The 19,624-nt window shown below is 43.4% G+C and overlaps 1 protein-coding gene across 4 annotated transcripts in view; it reads left to right on the plus strand.

Moving 5' to 3' along the window:
• The window catches only part of LOC120017673 (carbohydrate sulfotransferase 15-like), a 37,337-nt gene extending 19,512 nt beyond the window's left edge, over positions 1–17,825 (plus strand). The window contains exons 2-9 of one of the 4 annotated variants that reach the window (XM_038960594.1): positions 8,048–8,192; positions 9,122–10,108; positions 10,276–10,618; positions 11,503–11,646; positions 12,121–12,277; positions 12,681–12,837; positions 16,377–16,520; positions 16,690–17,825. In XM_038960594.1, coding sequence (XP_038816522.1) covers positions 9,728–10,108; positions 10,276–10,618; positions 11,503–11,646; positions 12,121–12,277; positions 12,681–12,837; positions 16,377–16,520; positions 16,690–16,842 — 1,479 coding nt within the window. In that variant the 5' untranslated portion in view covers positions 8,048–8,192; positions 9,122–9,727 and the 3' untranslated portion in view covers positions 16,843–17,825. Of the gene's footprint in view, positions 1–8,047; positions 8,193–9,121; positions 10,109–10,275; positions 10,619–11,502; positions 11,647–12,120; positions 12,278–12,680; positions 12,838–16,376; positions 16,525–16,689 lie in introns of all 4 variants that reach the window. The other 3 variants (XM_038960590.1, XM_038960591.1, XM_038960593.1) reach the window with 3 other exon arrangements.
• The last annotated feature ends 1,799 nt before the right edge of the window (positions 17,826–19,624 follow it).

Consider the following 19,624-nt stretch of genomic DNA (forward strand, 5'->3'; position numbering starts at 1 on the left):
AACTCTTGATATGGACACATCAATACCGCCTCTACTCTCATGACCGTCACTTCTGTAGGCCAGGGTCTCCCAAACTCGGTCCTGGCCCCCACTCTTGGGGGCACGTTTTGTTTTTGCCCGAGCACGACAACAGCTGATTCAAATAATCAAAGCTTGATGATGAGTTGGTTATTTGAATCAGCTGTGTAGTGCTAGGGCAAAACCCAAAACGTGCACCAAGGGGGGGCCCCAGGACCGAGTTTAAGAAATCCTGCTCTAGAGCCGGCTAGAGCCGTTGTCGCCGTCGCTGGAGCGCCACCGCAGCCGATTCTCCCCTAGTTGGCCCTCCCTGAGAGACACTACTCCAGGCCCCTCCGGCTGGAGCCTATATCGCGCCGCACCGCCCCCCCCCCCCCCCCCCCCCGTGGTGGTCTAGCCGCTTTCCCGAAAGACATCCCTCTAGTTCCCCCAGGCGGAGGCAAGGGAGCATCGGGTTTGCTTCTGCTCCCCGGAGCGGCCTTAGCTCCCCAGCAGATGAAGACAACTGCAGAGTGCACAGTCTACCACACCAAGGTCTGCACCCCCCTCAGCCAGAGCTTCGACTACCTGTGAATGCCGGTCGGCTGTGAATGCCCTCACCCGCAAGTACTTAATGCTGATTGTTAAGGTTCTGACTCACTACAAGGCAGATGTGTCCATATCCTGTTTTATTTATCTTCATTACCACCACATGTAGTATTAACACATAAGCACACTCTTCAGTGATTTAGAAATCGACTTGTGGTTCTGAAAGGCAATAACAAACAATGTTGTAAGCTATGCAACGGGAATATCTACTCAGGAGAGATTGGCGTAGCATCTATACAGGGATATTCACATAACAGCATACACATTTACAGCAGTATATTTATAAACATATCTCAGAGAGAGAACTAATTACTTAGACAGGCTAGATTTATGGCCCTCTCTGCTAAATGGTGGAAATCTTATCTGAGTCTGGTGCCTGAGTCATGAATCTTACTGTGCATGCTGGAGCATGGAGGACGGTCTCTGAAACTCCTAGAACCTCTCGCCAGCTAGAGAGCTTATCAGATAAATCAAATGCGCATGCGGAAGCGCTCCAGGGGTCTAGAATCTTCTACTAACTTACTAACTTTAGCTGGCATATAACACTCTCTTCCAGTAATAGTAACATGCACCTCATACTCCTTTGTTTTTACACTGCTGCTACTCGCTGTTTATTATCTATGCATAGTCACTTTACCCCTACCTACATGTACAAATTACCTCGACTAACCTGTACCCCCGCGCATTGACTTGGTACCGGTACCCCCTGTATATAGCCTCATTATTGTTATTTTATTGTGTAACTTTAAAAAAAATGTGTTTGTTTATTTAGTCAATATTTTCTTAACTGCATTGTTGGTTAAGGTCTTGTAAGTAAGCGTTTCACGTTAAGGTCTACACCTGTTGTATTCGGTGCATTGATTTAATTTGATACTCATAATAATAAATATAATGATGCAATAGGCCCATTAAAGCGGCAATATGTAACTTTTTAGAAATGTGTGTTATAGAGCTGTCATTCTCATTGAAAGCAAGTCTAAGACGCGGTAGGACTGTTTTATGTGCCATATGTGTATGCTTCCTGTTCAAAAGTAAGACGCATAAACAAAACTTTAGGTTTTGTACACCAGCTTCAAACAGCTAAAAATACTATATTTTTGGTTATGGAAACAATATTTCACATCGGTTTAGATGGTATAATGATTCTCTACACTATACTTGCTTACTTTGTCTCATAAACTGAAATTAGGCAAACTATTAGAATTTTAGTAACCAGGAAATGGCGGAGCAATTTCTGCATAGTGCATCTTTAACTGGCCATTCTGAACTTAAACTTATGCATTAAACATGCAAACAATGCTACCAGCTGGCAAAAGAACAAATAAGTTACAGATGTAACAAGATAAATTGCACTAGCCAGGTACAGTATCAGTAGGATGCAGTGAACATCATCAATGATCCACAACAATATAAACCCCCAAACTTACATTGCGGATGCACGCACAACATTTCCTAAAAATAAACACAGGCAACTTGGTTGCTAACCAGAACTTGTGCCATCTTCTTCAGTAAAGGCTTTGTGTGGCGCTGTGGGCTGAAGTGGGTGCTGACAGGCGTCTCTTGGCAAGATGCACAGACTCCTCTTTGGGGCACCTCAACATCTCAAATATAGCAGGTCAGAATCCGGCGATGCGAAGGACCATGTAAAAACGTCTAGCTGAAGCTCGTCTGAGTGGTTGGCTGGATATGCACTAACACACTATACACTTAATACTGATTGGTTTTGGTTCTATCCACTGTAGTGCTGTTCGGTTAGAACATCACAGTGAAGCCCATCACACACACACACACATAGCTGTTTCCATTTTAATGTGTTTTATGTGATTGTTTACTCTGCCTTTGTTAGAACCACAATCATTAGGAGCCATGCAGAGCAATGCAGAGTAATATACAAACATAAGGCATGATATTATACCTACAAATGATTGCTGTAATGTCCTGTTCCAAGATGGCGTAGCAGTGCAGACATGTTTTGTTTGTCCTCTCGTGTACTTTTGTATTTTTCGTCTTTTTTTGAATATATTTCAATTTTATTTTCAATCTCTTTTCCATTTTAATTAAATTATACCTTCCGGTAACCTGCCTCACCCAATGTGATACGGAACCGCTTTTATTTAAAAAATTTAGACCTCATAGCCAGAACCACCTAGCCATCAGAAGCTAACCAGCTAATTAGCTACAAGCTATTTAGTCATTGTTAGCCACTGCTAGCGGCCTTTACCTTCTGCACAGATACCAGCCCTTTTAAAAAGATATATTTTTAGGCTGGATAATACTCGCCAGCCTACCAGTATCGGACTGTCTCTCCACTACAACGCCGGGTTCCTGCCTTATACCCTGGACCATTACTCTAGATCTTCACAGCTAGCTAGCACCCACCGAGTTACCCAGTACCGAAGCTATCCCTGAGGCCCACCTCCCGGCCTACTCGGCTAGAACCCACTACTCCACCAGATCCTTGCCGTAAGCTCTGGACCTTGTCACCGGATCACCGCTGCTACCGAGTGGCTATAGTGGCTAACGCCCCTGCCCCGATGCTAGCACCAGTTAGCCGTGAGCCAGGCGCAGACTAAATTACTACAACTACAATACCTCTTTCGCCATCTGGCTTGGGTCCTTTGTCGACACGGCGCCCCGCCGCACCACCACGACTGGTCTGCCGACGAATACTCCATCCACTGTGCCTTCAAGCGACCTCCGTCGGACATCAGAGCAGACGCTTCTATTATCCCCGGCCTGCTAACTTAAAACGCCGTGTCGCCCGCGTGCTAGCGTAGTAGCGACTACGCCGCGGCTTCCCTCTTCCATCTATTGCTGCCCCCTGGACCCTATGATCACTTGGCTACATAGCTGATGCCTGTTGGACTGTCCATTAATCACGGTACTCCATTCTGTTTATTTTTTGTTTATCTGTCGACCCCAGCCGCGAACTCAGGCTCTGTGTGTAGTTAACTGACCCTCTCTGCCTATTCATCGCCATTTTACCTGTTGTTGTTGTTTTAGCTGATTAGCTGTTGTTGTCTTACCCGTTGTTGTCTTAGCTAGCTCTCCAAATCAACACCTGTGATTACTTTATGCCTCGCTGTATGTATGTCTCTCTCAAATGGCAATATGCCTTGTATACTGTTGTTTAGGTTAGTTATCATTGTTTTAGTTTACAATGGAGCCCCTAGTTCCACAAATCATACCTCTGATACCTCCTTTGTCCCACCTCCCACACATGCGGTGACCTCACCCATTATAACCAGCATGTGCAGAGATACAACCTCTCTTATCATCACTCAGTGCCTGGGCTTACCTATGCTGTACCCGCACCCCACCATACCCCTGTCTGCACATTATGCCCTGAATCTATTCTACCACGGCCAGAAATCTGCTCCTTTTATTCTTTGTCCCCAACGCTCTAGGCGACCAGTTTTGATAGCCTTTAGCCGTACCCTCATCCTACTCCTCCTCTGTTCCTCGGGTGATGTGGAGGTAAACCCAGGCCCTGCGTGTCCACAGGCACCCTCATTTGTTGACTTATGTGTTCTCAAAAAGCCTTGGTTTCATGCATGTTAACATCAGAAGCCTGCTACCTAAGTTGGTTTTGCACACTGCATTAGCATACTCCGCCAACCCTGATGTCCTTGCCATATCTGAATCCTGGCTTAGGATGGCCACCAAAAATTCTGAGATTTCAATGCCCAACTACAACATTTTCCATCAAGATAGAACGGCCAAAGGGGGAGGAGTTGCAATCTACTGCAGAGATAGCCTGCAAAGTTCTGTCATACTTTCCAGGTCTATACCCAAACAGTTCGAACTTATAATTTTAAAAATGTATCTCTCCAGAAATAAGTCTCTCACTGTTGCCGCCTGCTATCGACCCCCCTCCGCTCCCAGCTGTGCCCTGGACACCGTTTGTGAATTGATCGCCCCCCATCTAGCTTCAGAGTTCGTTCTGTTAGGTGACCTAAACTGGGATATGCTTAACACCCCGGCAGTCCGACAATCTAAGCTAGATGCCCTCAATCTCACACAATTCATCAAGGAACCCACCAGGTACAACCCTAAATCCGTAAACATGGACGCCCTCATAGACATTATCCTGATCAACTTGCCCTCCAAATACACCTCCGCTGTTTTCAATCAGGATCTCAGCGATCACTGCCTCATTGCCTGTATCCGCTATGGCTCCGCGGTCAAACGACCACCCCTCATCACTGTCAAACGCTCCCTAAAACACTTCTGCGAGCAGGCCTTTCTAATCGACCTGGCCCGGGTATCCTGGAAGGATATTGACCTCATCCCGTCAGTCGAGGATGCCTGGTCATGCCTGGCCTCCTCCCAGCTGCCCACTGCACTGAGGCTAGGTAACACGGTCACCACCGATAAATCCATGATAATCGAAAATTTCAATAAGCATCTCTTTACGGCTGGCCATGCCTTCCTGTCTACTCCAACCCCGGCCAACAGCTCCCCCCCCCCCCCCCCCCCCGCAGCTACTCGCCCAAGCCTCCCCAGCTTCTCCTTCACCCAAATCCAAATAGCAGATGTTTTGACAGAGCTGCAAAACCTGGACCCGTACAAATCAGCTGGGCTAGACAATCTGGACCCTCTCTTTCTAAAACTATCCGCCGCCAATGTTGCAACCTCTCTTTCGTATCGTCCGAGATCCCTAAAGATTGGAAAGCTGCCGCGGTCATCCCCCTCTTCAAAGGGGGAGACACTCGAGACCCAAACTGTTACAGACCTATATCCATCCTGCCCTGCCTATCTAAAGTCTTCGAAAGCCAAGTTAATAAACAGATCACTGACCATTTCGAACCCCACCGTACCTTCTCCGCTGTGCAATCCGGTTTCCGAGCCGGTCACGGGTGCACCTCAGCCACGATTAAGGTACTAAACGATATCATAACCGCCATCGATAAAAGACAGTACTGTGCAGCCGTCTTCATCGACCTGGCCAAGGCTTTCGACTCTGTCAATCACCGTATTCTTATCGGCACACTCAATAGCCTTGGTTTTTCTAATGACTGCATCGCCTGGTTCACCAACTACTTCTCAGATAGAGTTCTGTGTGTCAAATCGGAGGGCATGTTGTCCGGACCTCTGGCAGTCTCTATGGGGGTACCACAGGGTTCAATTCTCGGTCCGACGCTTTTCTCTGTATATATCAATGATGTCGCTCTTGTTGCGGGCGATTCCCTGATCCACCTCTATGCAGACGACACCATTCTGTATACATCTGGCCCTTCCTTGGACACTGTGCTAACTAACCTCCAAACGAGCTTCAAACGAGCTTCAATGCCTCCTGTGGCCTCCAACTGCTCTTAAACGCTTGTAAAACCAAATGCATGCTTTTCAACCGTTCGCTGCCCGCACCCGCCCGCCCGACTAGCATCACCACCCTGGACGGTTCCGACCTAGAATATGTGGAACTCTACAAATACCTAGGTGTCTGGTTAGACTGTAAACTCTCCTTCCAGACTCATATTAAACATCTCCAATCCAAAATCAAATCTAGAATCGGCTTTCTATTTCGCAACAAAGCCTCCTTCACTCACGCCGCCAAACTTACCCTTGTAAAACTGACTATCCTATCGATCCTCGACTTCGACGATGTCATCTACAAAATAGCTTCCAACACTCTACTCAGCAAACTGGATGCAGTCTGTCACAGTGCCATCCGTTTTGTTACCAAATCACCTTATACCACCCACCACTGCGACCTGTATGCTCTAGTTGGCTGGCCCTCGCTACATATTCGTCGCCAGACCCACTGGCTCCAGGTGATCTATAAGTAAGTAAGTATAAAGCTCTGCCTTATCTCATTTCACTGGTCAAGATAACGACACCCACCCGTAGCACACTTTCCAGCAGGTATATCTCACTGATCATCCCCAAAGCCAACACCTCATTTGGCCGCCTTTCCTTCCAGTTCTCTGCTGCCAGTGACTGGAACGAATTGCAAAAATCGCTGAAGTTGGAGACTTTTATTTCCCTCACCAACTTTAAACATCAGCGATCTGAGCAGCTAACCGATTGCTGCAGCTGTACATAGTCCATCTGTAAATAGCCCACCCAATCTACCTACCTCATCCCCATACTGTTTTTATTTACTTTTCTGCTCTTTTGCACACCAGTATCTCTACTTGCACATCATCATCTGCTCATTTATCACTCCAGTGTTAATCTGCTAAATTGTAATTATTCGCTCCTATGGCCTATTTATTGCTTACTTCCCCATGCCTTTTGCACACACTGTATATATACTTTCTTTTTTTCCTACTGTGTTATTGGCTTGTTTATTGTTTATTCCATGTGTAACTCTGTGTTGTTGTCTGTGTCACACTGCTTTGCTTTGTCTTGGCCAGGTCGCAGTTGTAAATGAGAACTTGTTCTCAACTAGCCTACCTGGTAAAATAAAGGTGAAAAAAATAAAATAATATAGTATGAAACACAGGGATATTTACATGCCATAAGAAATAACCATGTGAAAGAAAGAGACATGTAAGGCCTAAGGGGATTAAGGCATAGCTATCTCTAGTTCCTGGCTACATATCTTATCTAATGGCATAGCTACTGTGCATGCGCTAGAGCAGAGAGCAAACTGGAAAGTTTAAAAAACTCTACAGTCACTACGGTAGCATGTGATCAACACTTCTAATATAAAGGTCATTAGCAACACTCAATATGTAGAATTGCAATAGGCTACTGATAATATGGCAATACAAATACATGCATGAATGTTTTCTAATAAAAAAATATATTGTTGTATTTTTGTTTTTATTGATTTAAACAAAAACTATACATCGTACAATGCTCCAAGAGTGTGCAAAACTGTCATCAAGGCAAAGGGTGGCTATTTGAAGAATGTCAAATATAAAATATATTTTGATTTGTTTAGCACTTTTGTGGTTACTACATGATTCCATATGTGTTATTTCATAGTTTTGATGTCTTCACTATTATTCTACAATGTAGAAAATAGTAAAAATAAAGAACCTCTTGAATGAGTAGGTGTGTCCAAACGTTTGACTGATACTGTATATATTTTTTGAAATACTTTAAATACATTTTCCGATGCATTTAACATATATTTTGTTATACATTTTAAATTTTTTTTTTTTTATAGATTTGAACTACATTCCGTAATATATGTTGGAATGTATTTAAAATGTCTTTTAAAGCTGCAATATTTAAAAAAAAATCTAAAATATATATTTTTTCAGTTCTGACTCCCACCTCCCCTCACAACCTCCTCAGCCCCGTCCTCCTTCTCAGCCCCTGTCAGTTTCCCACGCAAGTTCCGTCACAGATGCTTCTATATGGGCTTTAATGGTTGCCTTGCCCTCTCTCCTTCGTACCTTGTCTTTACTCTTTCCTTCATATTGTCTATCCTCATCTCTCTGTCCTGCACATCCCCACCCCCCATCCCCTTCTTCTCTCTCTACAGAAATCAAGCCTACAATTCGGATATTTGATGCTGGCTCTGGCAGACAATAACTTTCCATGGGTTTTACAGAGAGAGGACAGGAGACCCTCTCCATCAGCAACACCAAGATCAAGACCAGGAGAAGAACACATTCAGCTGAGACCTTGTAAGTAGGATACAAACCTTTATACTACATAATGATGCATAGCTCAGTTGGTAGAGCATGGCGCTTGCAGTGCCAGGATAGTGGGTTTGATTCCTGTGACCACTCATATGTAAAAAATGTATGCGTGCATGGCTGTATGTCGCTTTGGATAAAAGCATATTCTAAATGGCATATACTGTATCATATTATACATTGAATGTGTCTTTTAACTAAATGTGTTTTTAATTGCTGTACGCTAAAGGTTGTATGACACATTGCTCAAGTAAAGTGTAACCCACAGTTTTTGACAGCCAGTGATAGAAACATAATATGTGATTATTTAAAATCACTGACGTGTTTAGTGGTCTCTGTTTTATAAGGCCCAAGAGTGAATAGAACAACATTTATGCAATGAGAAATAACACTGAATTCATTGAATGTACCAAGTGTAATTCACTGTATCTGGGCAGGGGGTAAATTTCAACGTCCAGAGTAATTGTTAACGTGTATAAACTCTGGAAGAAAAGAAAGCAGAATGAATTATGGCTCCAGGAAGTGTGATGGAAGAGTTTTTGAAACATTTGGTCGGTCCTGTGTCTGGAATTCTTCAACACACAGGTCCAGAAATAATACTCACTTTCTCTCTCTAACTTGAGGGAAAGACTTTGCAGCACTGCTCGCCCACCTGTATCAATACAGTACACTTTTGGTGTCACGAGAAAACCTTTAATCTCCAAAACATAACATTTTCATGGATCAACCTTGTATTTCCTTGTAGGATAGAGATCTGGCGTGTTCTAAAATGTTGATGTTTATTTTAGCCTATAGTGATGAAACTGTCTTCTAAGGACTTTGATAAGCCCTAAATGCAGAGGATGAAGGTGCAGACTTACCATTATGCTCTCACATTTTAAGCTTTTGTACCCACTGTATTATCCTTCTCCCTAAAGCAGAGGAGCGTTATCCGACAAGAACTCACACTCTCTCTGCTATGAGCTGCCTGTGAGGTTGTCATGAGTAATTGGGCTGAAGTCACCCTTGCTAGTGGAGGAAGAAGAATTCATCTGAGATGTCTCATGTTCGATCGCCCCTAACTGAACCCTCATCCTGGAATAATACTTAGCACCTGGTCAGGAAACAGCTGTGAGCTGTCTATAACAAAGTCCAGGGCCCCTCAAAACACTACACCATTGAAGGGGAAAAACGAATCACAGATTAATTGAGAATTGTCGTGTTCAAAAGTTTCCTCTGTTTTAAGCACCATATGTGGTGTAACAGTACCTGGTGTGCCTACAGCAACATTTGGAGCAGTCATGATGGATGAACCCTCCACTGCTCCTCCACACACCTCCATCCCACAATAGATGTGCCTTGACGGCAGATGTGCCTCGAAGTCCCTCCCCTCTGACATCCCCATCCCCCTCCACACAGCCCTGTTCCATCCGGTCTACAGCATGTCTCTCACAGACTACAAACATGGTGCCATTCCTCAAATGGACTACACATATGGCCCACCCTGCCCTATGTAAGTTGAGAACTACAGGAAGAGACGCACAATGCCCTGTTTGGACGATGGGGATAACAGCCGCAGAGGCCTGCCCAGTGTCCTAGAGTTGAGGCGGGTTCCTCTATGGTCATTGGGGCCCCTGAGGAGTGTCAGAAAGGTCAAGGTTATCAGCTTCCTGCTAGGATTGACGTTGACCTTCCTCATCATGGCTTCTTACATCTTAACCTGGGATAAAAAGGGTCTGATGCTGACCCTGTCACCGTTCCACCTCAGGACTATAGTCAACCCAAGCAGCACCCTCTCCCATAACCTGTCTTCTACCAAGGACTACGCCAACATTAAGCTCCTGGTGAAGTGCATTACATCTAAGCTTGAGTTCAGCCCAAGGAAGCTGCCTCTTCTGAAGGACGTTATCAATACGGACTCTCATGTGAGTATGAGCAAAGTATCTGGCCTGTTGTTTCATGTGTGCCGTTTTGTCTCAGGACAAAAATCCTTTCAAGCATTTGTAATAGCAAATAAGATAATAGCATCATTACAATTGTCTAGAAGTGTTTGAAAGGTATTTTGACGATTTTTCTGTTTTGTTCTTCCCAGTTGTTTTCCGTTATTCCTCGTCAGTTCCTACCCAATATCAAGAGTCCATGCTGGTATGAGGAGCTCTCTGGGAAAACCAAAGTGGATCCTTACAGTAAAAACTTGTATGCAGTTCGCTCTAAGAGTTTCCGGACTGTCTGTGACTACCTAAGGAAACATTTCCAGGAACACTTGTACCACAGTGACGACAACAAGCAATACCGCCTGCGCTGTCTGCCATATTTCTACATCATTGGCCAGCCCAAATGTGGTACAACTGACCTGTTTCACCGATTGCTGCTACACCCGGAGGTCAAGTTCACCACCATGAAAGAGCCCCACTGGTGGACAAGGAAAAGGTTTGGTAAGCACTAGTCCCTGTATTTACTTTGGTAGAGCTGCCCAGAGAACTTGGCTTCCATTGATTTGGATGGAAAACTTTTACATTGGCTTCAACAGCCTTTTCACCCTGTCAAAATACATTTCTAGGGGGAACCATCAGTGATGTGTGGAATAACTTCTTTCCATTTATATTCATATTATATCTATTTTGAGGTAATACTGTGTGCTTCTTTTCCTAATTATTGTACCTACATTCTATACTTTGCACACTAGTAACAATATAACTGAATGAAAACCCAAAGCATTGTCTCTTATGATAATCATCTGCTTATAATTTTCCTTACAGTTATTTTCCAAAGATTTGTACAGAGTGAGTAAGTGTTGCTCTGAACCTCTACTGTAGTGTGTGGGTGATGGATGAGACCAGGTCCAGCCATCCAAACTAGTGTCTGTTGTAATTCATCTAATTGAATGAGATGTTTCAGAGTCTGAGAGGCAGCGTAGGTGTCAGATCACACTCTAAGGAGAGCTATACTGTTAATCATGCAGAGCGCATTGATTTCAGGCTCCATCGCCAAGTGGGTTTGTGGGCGTTCAAAGCAGCAGGGGGAAATGGTTTGGGATGTTGATCTTTGTGCTGACAATTGAATGAGAAGGGCATCTACATCAGGTCTCCTGGGGCCATCTAGTAAGAAGTCTTGATCTTCTTTGAGCTCTGACAAGTGTGAAAATATGGACAGAACTTCCTCTGACTTTGATCACCTTTTGAATGACACAGAAGGTTTGGTACACCACTTTTTCATTTGCTTTTGAGAAGGTCTATGATAGATCATAGATGGAAGTAGACGGTAGTGACATTTGATTGAATGATGACATCATTGACCATGGTGTTGCGCTCCCTTGCAGGTATCATCCATCTTAAAGATGGCCTCCTAGAACGCTTCCCTGTGGAGGATTACCTGGACCTGTTTGAACTGGCTGCCTACCACATCCAGGAGGGAATACTGGGGAATACCTCTGGAGACCACAGCCAGCGACACATTATTACAGGTAACCTACAGGTCATCTATATCTACCTGATACCTAATTTCATTATAATTCAATATGTAACTTTTTAAAATCTTTATAAACTCTTGGGATGTACTGCTTTCAACAAAGTGTGTGTGTGTGTGTGTGAGAAAGAGATGTTGTGTGATTACAAACCTCATTCAGTATTCACAGACAGTCTAGGACCTTCGACACTGATTAACACCAGAAGACTGTTTGTTTCTCCTTCCTCCATTATCAGTTCTCTCACTCCATTATTCACTCCATTCCCTCTTAATTGGCTCTGCACTAACCAGCATGATAATGCCAACACTCAAAATTGACATTTAAGGACAAGGTTTTGAAGTAGAATGTTGTTGCTAAAGCCACCATACGGTCCAGTGTTATTTAGGAATTATGAGAGGCTTCCACTGTTGTGTTATATGCAGTGTCAAGTGTAATCACATAATGGGTATCACAAATATGTTTGATTGACAGGTGAAGCAAGCGCATCCACAATGTGGGACAACCAAGCCTGGAGCTATCTCTATAACTACCGGGCAGATGGGGAGCCTCCTTTCCTGGCCCAGGACTTCATCCACGCAGTTCAGCCCAATGCTAAAATCATTGTCATGCTCAGAGACCCAGTAGAGAGGTAAATATGTGGGAATTTTAATTTGACCAGTTTCTCACAGCAGGAAAATAATCATGCAGCAGCAGGAAATGTAAATGATTATGTGAATTATAATGAATGGACATTTTTGTAAGGGGTTGATAAATGTTTTGTTAGCGCAAATAATGTCTGACGTTTTTAAGTGGAAATTACAAATTTTAGAAGCCTTTTTAAACCTTGAGTACACCATTCTCACACAACAGGGTGATCAAAGAAACTTCTCACACAACAGCGTGATCAAATTAAGTCCTATACCTGTAGGACTCAGTAATGTTTTGACATGCTGTCACATAGTTTTCACTATAGGCATGTCTGTGCATTTGGTCAATGTAGCTGAAGAAAGTATGTTTTCTGGTTGGTGTGTGTGTGTCTCCCTCTGGTTTAGGTTATATTCAGACTACCTGTACTTCAACATGGCTAACAAGTCTGTGGAGGACTTTGACCTGAGGGTCTCAGAATCCCTACAGCTGTTTGAGGCTTGTTTAGCAGAAAACTCTGTGCGTTCCTGTGTCTACAACACTAGCCTCTCCAATGCCATGACGGTGAGTGGGACTCTTATGAATAAATAATAAATATGCCATTTAGCAGACATACTTTACTCTTACTGCTGGCATTGAAAATGTACAACACTCTCAACTGTATGTTCGTGTTGAACGATTAGCGATGAGTGCTTTTTGAGGTCGGTTCGATTTCGGTTAGGTTATTAAAAAATAATCACCGTTTTTGATTTTGGTATAGATCTTTTTTTTTAACATTAAATGCATTATGAAATAATGACATTAAAATGATTTTAGAGCTTTTTAATAAATATCACAAAGCCAAAAATAGTGAACATTGAATTTCCAAAACATTGAAAACATTCCATTGTTTCTGTCAGGTCCACATTGGAGAGCTGTCTGACAAAATCATTTTACCAGTTCAAGTACAGTGAGCTCAAAGTATTGGGCCAGTGACAATTGTTTTGTTGTTTTGGCTCTGTACTCCAGCAATTTGGAGGGAATTATACAAAGACTATGAAGTTAAAGTGCAGCTTTAATTTGAGGGTATTTTCCATTTAGAAATTACAGCACTTTTTGTACATATTTGGTCCCCCATTTTAGGGGACCAAAAGTATTGGTACAAATTCACTTACATGTGTATTAAAGTAGTAAAAAGTTAAGTATTTGGTCCCATATTCATAGCACGCAATGACTACATCAAGAACAGAATATGTTTCTAAACCCTTTTACATTTATGTGGATGCTACCTTGATTATGAATAATCCTGAATGAATTGTGAATAATGATGAATGAGAGAGTTACAGATGCACAAATATCATACCCCCAAGACATGCTAACATCCTCCCCTGTTATTGTAATGGTGAGATATTAGCATGTCTTGGGGTATGATATTTGTGTGTCTGTAACTTTCTCACTCATTATTCACAATTCATTCATGATTTATACGTAATCCTGGTACTGCAGCATCCACATTAATGTAGAAGTGTTTAGAAACATATTCTTATTTACAATAAAAGGGACTCAAAAATGACACAGTACATTATTTACCATTAATTTCTATTGGGCACAAAATAATCTGAAACATGACCAAAACAAACAGCAAATGTATCACGTTTTAGGGAAGACCCAGATGCAGACAGTGTCGAAGTAACAAAAGTTTATTACTAGAACATGGGCGGGCAAAACGACAGGTCCAGGTCAGGCAGAGGTCAGTAATCCAGATCAGAGTCAAAAGGTACAGAACGGCAGGCAGTCTCAGGGTCAGGGCAGGCAGAGGTCAATAATCCAGGGCGGTGTGACAAGGTACAGAACGGCAGGCAGTCTCAGGGTCAGGGCAGGCAGAGGTCAATAATCCAGGGCGGTGTGACAAGGTACAGAACGGCAGGCAGGCTCAGGGCAGGCAGAGGTCAATAATCCAGGGCGGTGTGACAAGGTACAGAACGGCAGGCAGGCTCAGGGCAGGGCAGACTCAGGGCAGGCAGAATGGTCAAAACCCGGGAAAACTAGAAAACAGGAAGGTAGGCGGAGACGAGCACAAAGACAGGTGTAACAGGTGTAACAGGTGTAACAGGTGTAACAGACAAAATGCAGTCAACAAATGTGTAGAGTCACAAGCTTGATGTTGTCATTGTGTGCTATGAATATGGGACCAAATATCTAACTTAACTAATTTAATACACATATAAGTGAATTTGGCACAATACGTTTGGTCCCCTAAAATGAGGACTATGTACAAAAAGTGTCGTAATTTCTAAACTGTTCACCTGATATGGATGAAAATACCCTCAAATTGAAACTGACAGTCTGTACTTAACCTCATAGTCATTGTATTATATCAGTACTGGAGTACAGAGCCAAAACAACAAAAATGGTCACTGTCCCAATACTTTCAAGACTGCTTATTACCAACTACTACAACTATCAATGCAGTAGAGCTACCTCACAAACTTCCTCCATCCCTCTCATCATTGTGTTGTGTACATTCCTCTCTCATGCGGTCTGTGTGTAGGCTATCCGTCTCTGTCAGAGTCGGGAAGAACAGGCACAATGGATAATGGTAATTGTAGTTAATTACCATGTTTCTCTTCCGAACTAGGTTGAATATTTGCCTAATGAAAACTACAACTAAAATGTGCCTATAATCCAGCGTCCCACATAGTTCTTGACTTAATTTCTCTCTTGAATGATTTGATTTCTCTCTAGAAAAACAGTGTTGAGCTCACAAAAAAATGATTGAACCGACGTTGGTCAATCGGTTGTTTAATAACAGAACCCCCCCCCCGCCCCCACCCCCCGCTCAGCACTACCGTAGGTATTCAGGGTACATGCATTGGAATGCATATCCTGTTGTATCACTGTTCTTGGTGGATAGTGTATTGTCTAGATGGAAACATAAGAAAATTGTGCAAAAGCAAGAAGAAACACTTAGTTTGACTGCATTTATTAAGAGATCTGATTATGTAAACAAAGTGCATACAAAGTTAAACAGAGATGGCTTTGTCTATGCCAAATTGTAATACTTAACTAAATTGATTCCATGCCAAATTGTGATCCATAACTCAGGCCTTTATTTTCCATGTCTAATAGGATTTGTTATTCAAATCACGGACACTTCCTGGAAGGTGGTGAAAATGTGCTGTGACATATGCCTCAGTAGATCTACTGACTTGATAACTGATTAACTAATCAAGAACCGTGAAGTTTCCTTTCAGAACAGATTCGACTGAGATGCACTTACTGAAAGTCATTTAGGAAGTAGTTGTCTCTGGAAATATTGGCATTTATTTACAGAAATTCTTATTACTGTTTTAACTATTTTACTACCTTGAAATTGATATTGGCTCAGTTTTATACAGGCACAGTATGTATGCTTTGTTTAGTTTATTTGGATCCCCATAGCTGTTACACTTTCAGCAGATACTCTTCCTGGGGTCCACAAGTTTTAATGCTGTAAACATTTCCTTACTTGGGTGCAGCTGTCATAGCCTGGGGCACAGCTCGTTTACATAGGAAAAGCACAAATCTAGATACCTACTGCCAGAGATGTACACTACTGTTCACACTGTTCTACATACATCTCAGCCTGATTTGTGGTAGTAATGTTATTGTATTGGTGCCAACATGGTGCTCAGAGTTCCGTGTGTACCTATTGAGGCACATATTTTCTAAGTAAAATGTATTTGTCGTTCAGCAACGTGGATGTCATTGTCAACCGACATGGATGTTAACCTACAGTAGCTCCTCATTTACATTTTACTTCTGAATCCATGCGGTTGAGCTTATGATCATTTTAAAAATGTGTAAAGTTCATCATCTCAGAAGGTGCCTCTTCTCTCTTTGCTGCATCTGCAGACATAATTACTTTTGTCGGTTGGTCTCCAGCACTCCCTGCAGGTTAGCTTGTGTACTGTTAACAGGAGTCATGCTGTGGTCTCTAGCACTCACTGCAGGTTAGCTTGTGTACTGTTAACAGGAGTCATAGCATGTAGCTTGTTCTCCGCCTTCACAATGAAGCCTTGGTAGAAGAGTTATGGAAATCATATAGAAGTCTTACCTGCAGTGTTTGTTGTGATCCTCTCCAGGTCAGACTGAACCTAGGACTGTATATTGTCTTCCTGCTGGACTGGTTGACTGTCTTCCAAAGAGATCAGATCCTAGTTCTGCAGTTAGAAGATTACGCTGCCAATCTGAGACTCACCATACATAAAGTCTTTGACTTCCTAAATGTGGGTATGTACCGGGATAAAAACAGTTATTCCACTGATTCTACATCAACATCCTAGGTGTGTCCAGAGCTAGGACACAATGTTGGTGATGCATGTCTGCTTCTTCCTCTGTGTGAATTTCAACATTTGCTGATCCTGTATGTGCCTGTCTGTACTGCATGTCCCTCAGGGCCTTTATCTGAGCAGACGGAGGCAGCTCTCACCAAGAGACCCATGTTCAACACACGGAGAGCAGCAGACAGGAGCCTGGGCCCCATGCTGCCCAGCACCAGGGACCTCCTCAGGGAGTTCCACCAGCCATTCAACCACAAACTGGCCATAATCCTGAACAACAAGGCCTTCCACTGGACAGAGACATAAGGAATGGCTTCATCTCAGATGGATACAGACCTGAGGAATAAGTACTGTACTAAATCCCCCATGGTCATTTGAGTCCTATGAGATGTACTATCAAGTGGGATAAGCCATGGACATGAATTAAGTCACAATGGGAGAACATTTAGTCAGTAAAATGTCTGAGGTGCTCTGAAGACCTGAACAATACATCTGTCTAGTGCTTGAAGTTTTTCCTTTTGTTTGCCTTTCGTGATGATGCATTGACGGCGGTGCCCTTATACTGTATGTTGGAGAATAGTTAGCTTTTTGTAGGAGAGACTCCTGGAAAATGACTGGGGTAGAGCCTGGTGGACTACTCCCTCTAGTGGGAAAGCTTTGACACGACAAATATTGAGAGTAAAAAGAGAGCCTTCACATGCTAATGATTGATCATTTTAAAATACTGTTTGCCACTGGGTATTTCACTCTCAATCATTGTGAAACCATTATGTAAAAAACAATATGGGAGCAAACAGCACAATGGATTTTATCATGATGTTGCCTTCAATTTTCTTTAAAAACAAACATGAAACACCCTGTCTTCAACGCCATACACTGTTCTTTTTAACTACATTCTATTAAGTAAACGGCAAGGAAGTGACCACGTGGTCATAACCTGCTTTTTTAATGTGAAATATTTCGATGCCGTTCTACACTGGCCTAGACACACAATCGACACATCCTCACACCAGAGGGCAACAGAACCACAGAGACACACTATGGAATCTCATTTCCCGCCAATGCAAGTCTATCTTCTCACCAAAGACTGGCATATTTGTTTCTAACTTATATTTTCCAGTAGTTTTCTTGTTTGTACACGCTCTGCACATGGACACATTATTTTTTTATTTTTTTATTTTAATTTATTTTTTTTAAATTTTATCCCATTTTCTCCCCAATTTTCGTGGTATCCAATCACTAGTAATTACTATCTTGTCTCATCGCTACAACTCCCGTACGGGCTCGGGAGAGACGAAGGTCGAAAGCCATGCGTCCTCCGAAGCACAACCCAACCAAGCCGCACTGCTTCTTAACACAGCGCGCCTCCAACCCGGAAGCCAGCCGCACCAATGTGTCGGAGGAAACACCGTGTACCTGGCCCCCTTGGTTAGCGCGCACTGCGCCCGGCCCGCCACAGGAGTCGCTGGAGCGCGATGAGACAAGGATATCCCTACCGGCCAAACCCTCCCTAACCCGGACGACGCTATGCCAATTGTGCGTCGCCCCACGGACCTCCCGGTCGCGGCCGGCTGCGACAGAGTCTGGGCGCGAACCCAGAGACTCTGGTGGCGCAGTTAGCACTACGATGCAGTGCCCTAGACCACTGCGCCACCCGGGAGGCCCCCACATGGACACATTTTACGTAAACTCAAGCATCAAGCCTAATTTGCCTGACGGGCTGCCCCGAGGTGGTGAGGGTAGGCGTCAACACATCCGCCACGCTGACCCTCAACATGGGGGACCCTTAGAGGTGCATGCTTAGTCCCCTCCTGTACTCCCTGTTCACCCACGACTGTGTGGCCGCACACGACTCCAACACCAGCGTTAAGTTTGCTGATGACACGACGGTGGTAGGACTGATCACCAACGATGATGAGACAGCCTATAGGGAGGAGGTCAGAGACCTGGCAGTGTGGTGCCAGAACAACAACCTCTCATCTTGGAGCACCAAGTCTGGGAGCTAAAGGCTCCTGAACAGCTTCTACCCCCAAGCCATAAGACTGCTGAACAGTTAATCATCAAATGGCTACCCAGACTATTTGCATTGACCCCCTTTTTTTTGCACTGACTCTCTTGCACTGGCTCTATGCACACTCACTGGACTCACACATACTACACTGACACTCCCTCCAACACACACGCTCACACACACAAAACACATGCATATTGACGCCACACGCACACACACACACAAACTAACACATAGAAACACTTTCACACTCTTCACATACGCTGCTGCTACTCTGTTTATTATCTATCCTGATTGCCGAGTCACTTTTACCCCAAACTACGTATACATATTACCTCACCTCAAATATCTTGTACCCCTGCACATTCGGTACTGGTACTTATTATATACAGCATTGTTATTGTATTGTGTTACTATTTCCTTTTTATTTTGCAAATTGTTCTTACTTTTTAACTCTGCATTGTTGGGAAAGGGCTTGTAAGTAAGCATTTCACGGTGAAGTCTACACCTGTTGTATTCGAGCGCATGTGACAAATAAAATGTATTTGATTTGATAACTTAACAGCCACCGACTTGAATCTCTAGTTAATTTTTATGTGTCTCAGCACAGGTTGACGTGTTTTTCAAGTGTTTTACTGTCATAATAGAGTCCTTGACTCAAATCACACCCTACACTGAGTATACAAAGCATTAGGAACACCTGCTCTTTCCATGACATAAACTGACCAGGTGGATGTAGGGGAAAGCTATGATCCCTTACTGATGTCACCTGTTAAATCCACTTCAATCAGTGTAAATGAAGGGGAGGAGACAAGTTAAAGAAGGATTTTTAAGCCTTGAGACAATTGAGACATGGATTGTGTAGGTGTGCAACTCAGAGAGTGAATGGGCAAGACAAAAGATTTAAGTGCCTTTGAATGGTGTATGGTAGTAGGTGCCAAGCGAACCGGTTTGAGTGTATCAAGAACTGCAACGTTGCTGGGTTTTTCACACAACAGTTTCACGTGTGCACCAAGAATTGTCCACCACCCAAAGGACA

The sequence above is a fragment of the Salvelinus namaycush genome, chromosome 22, assembly GCF_016432855.1.
Source record: "Salvelinus namaycush isolate Seneca chromosome 22, SaNama_1.0, whole genome shotgun sequence".
Classification (NCBI taxonomy): domain Eukaryota; kingdom Metazoa; phylum Chordata; class Actinopteri; order Salmoniformes; family Salmonidae; genus Salvelinus; species Salvelinus namaycush.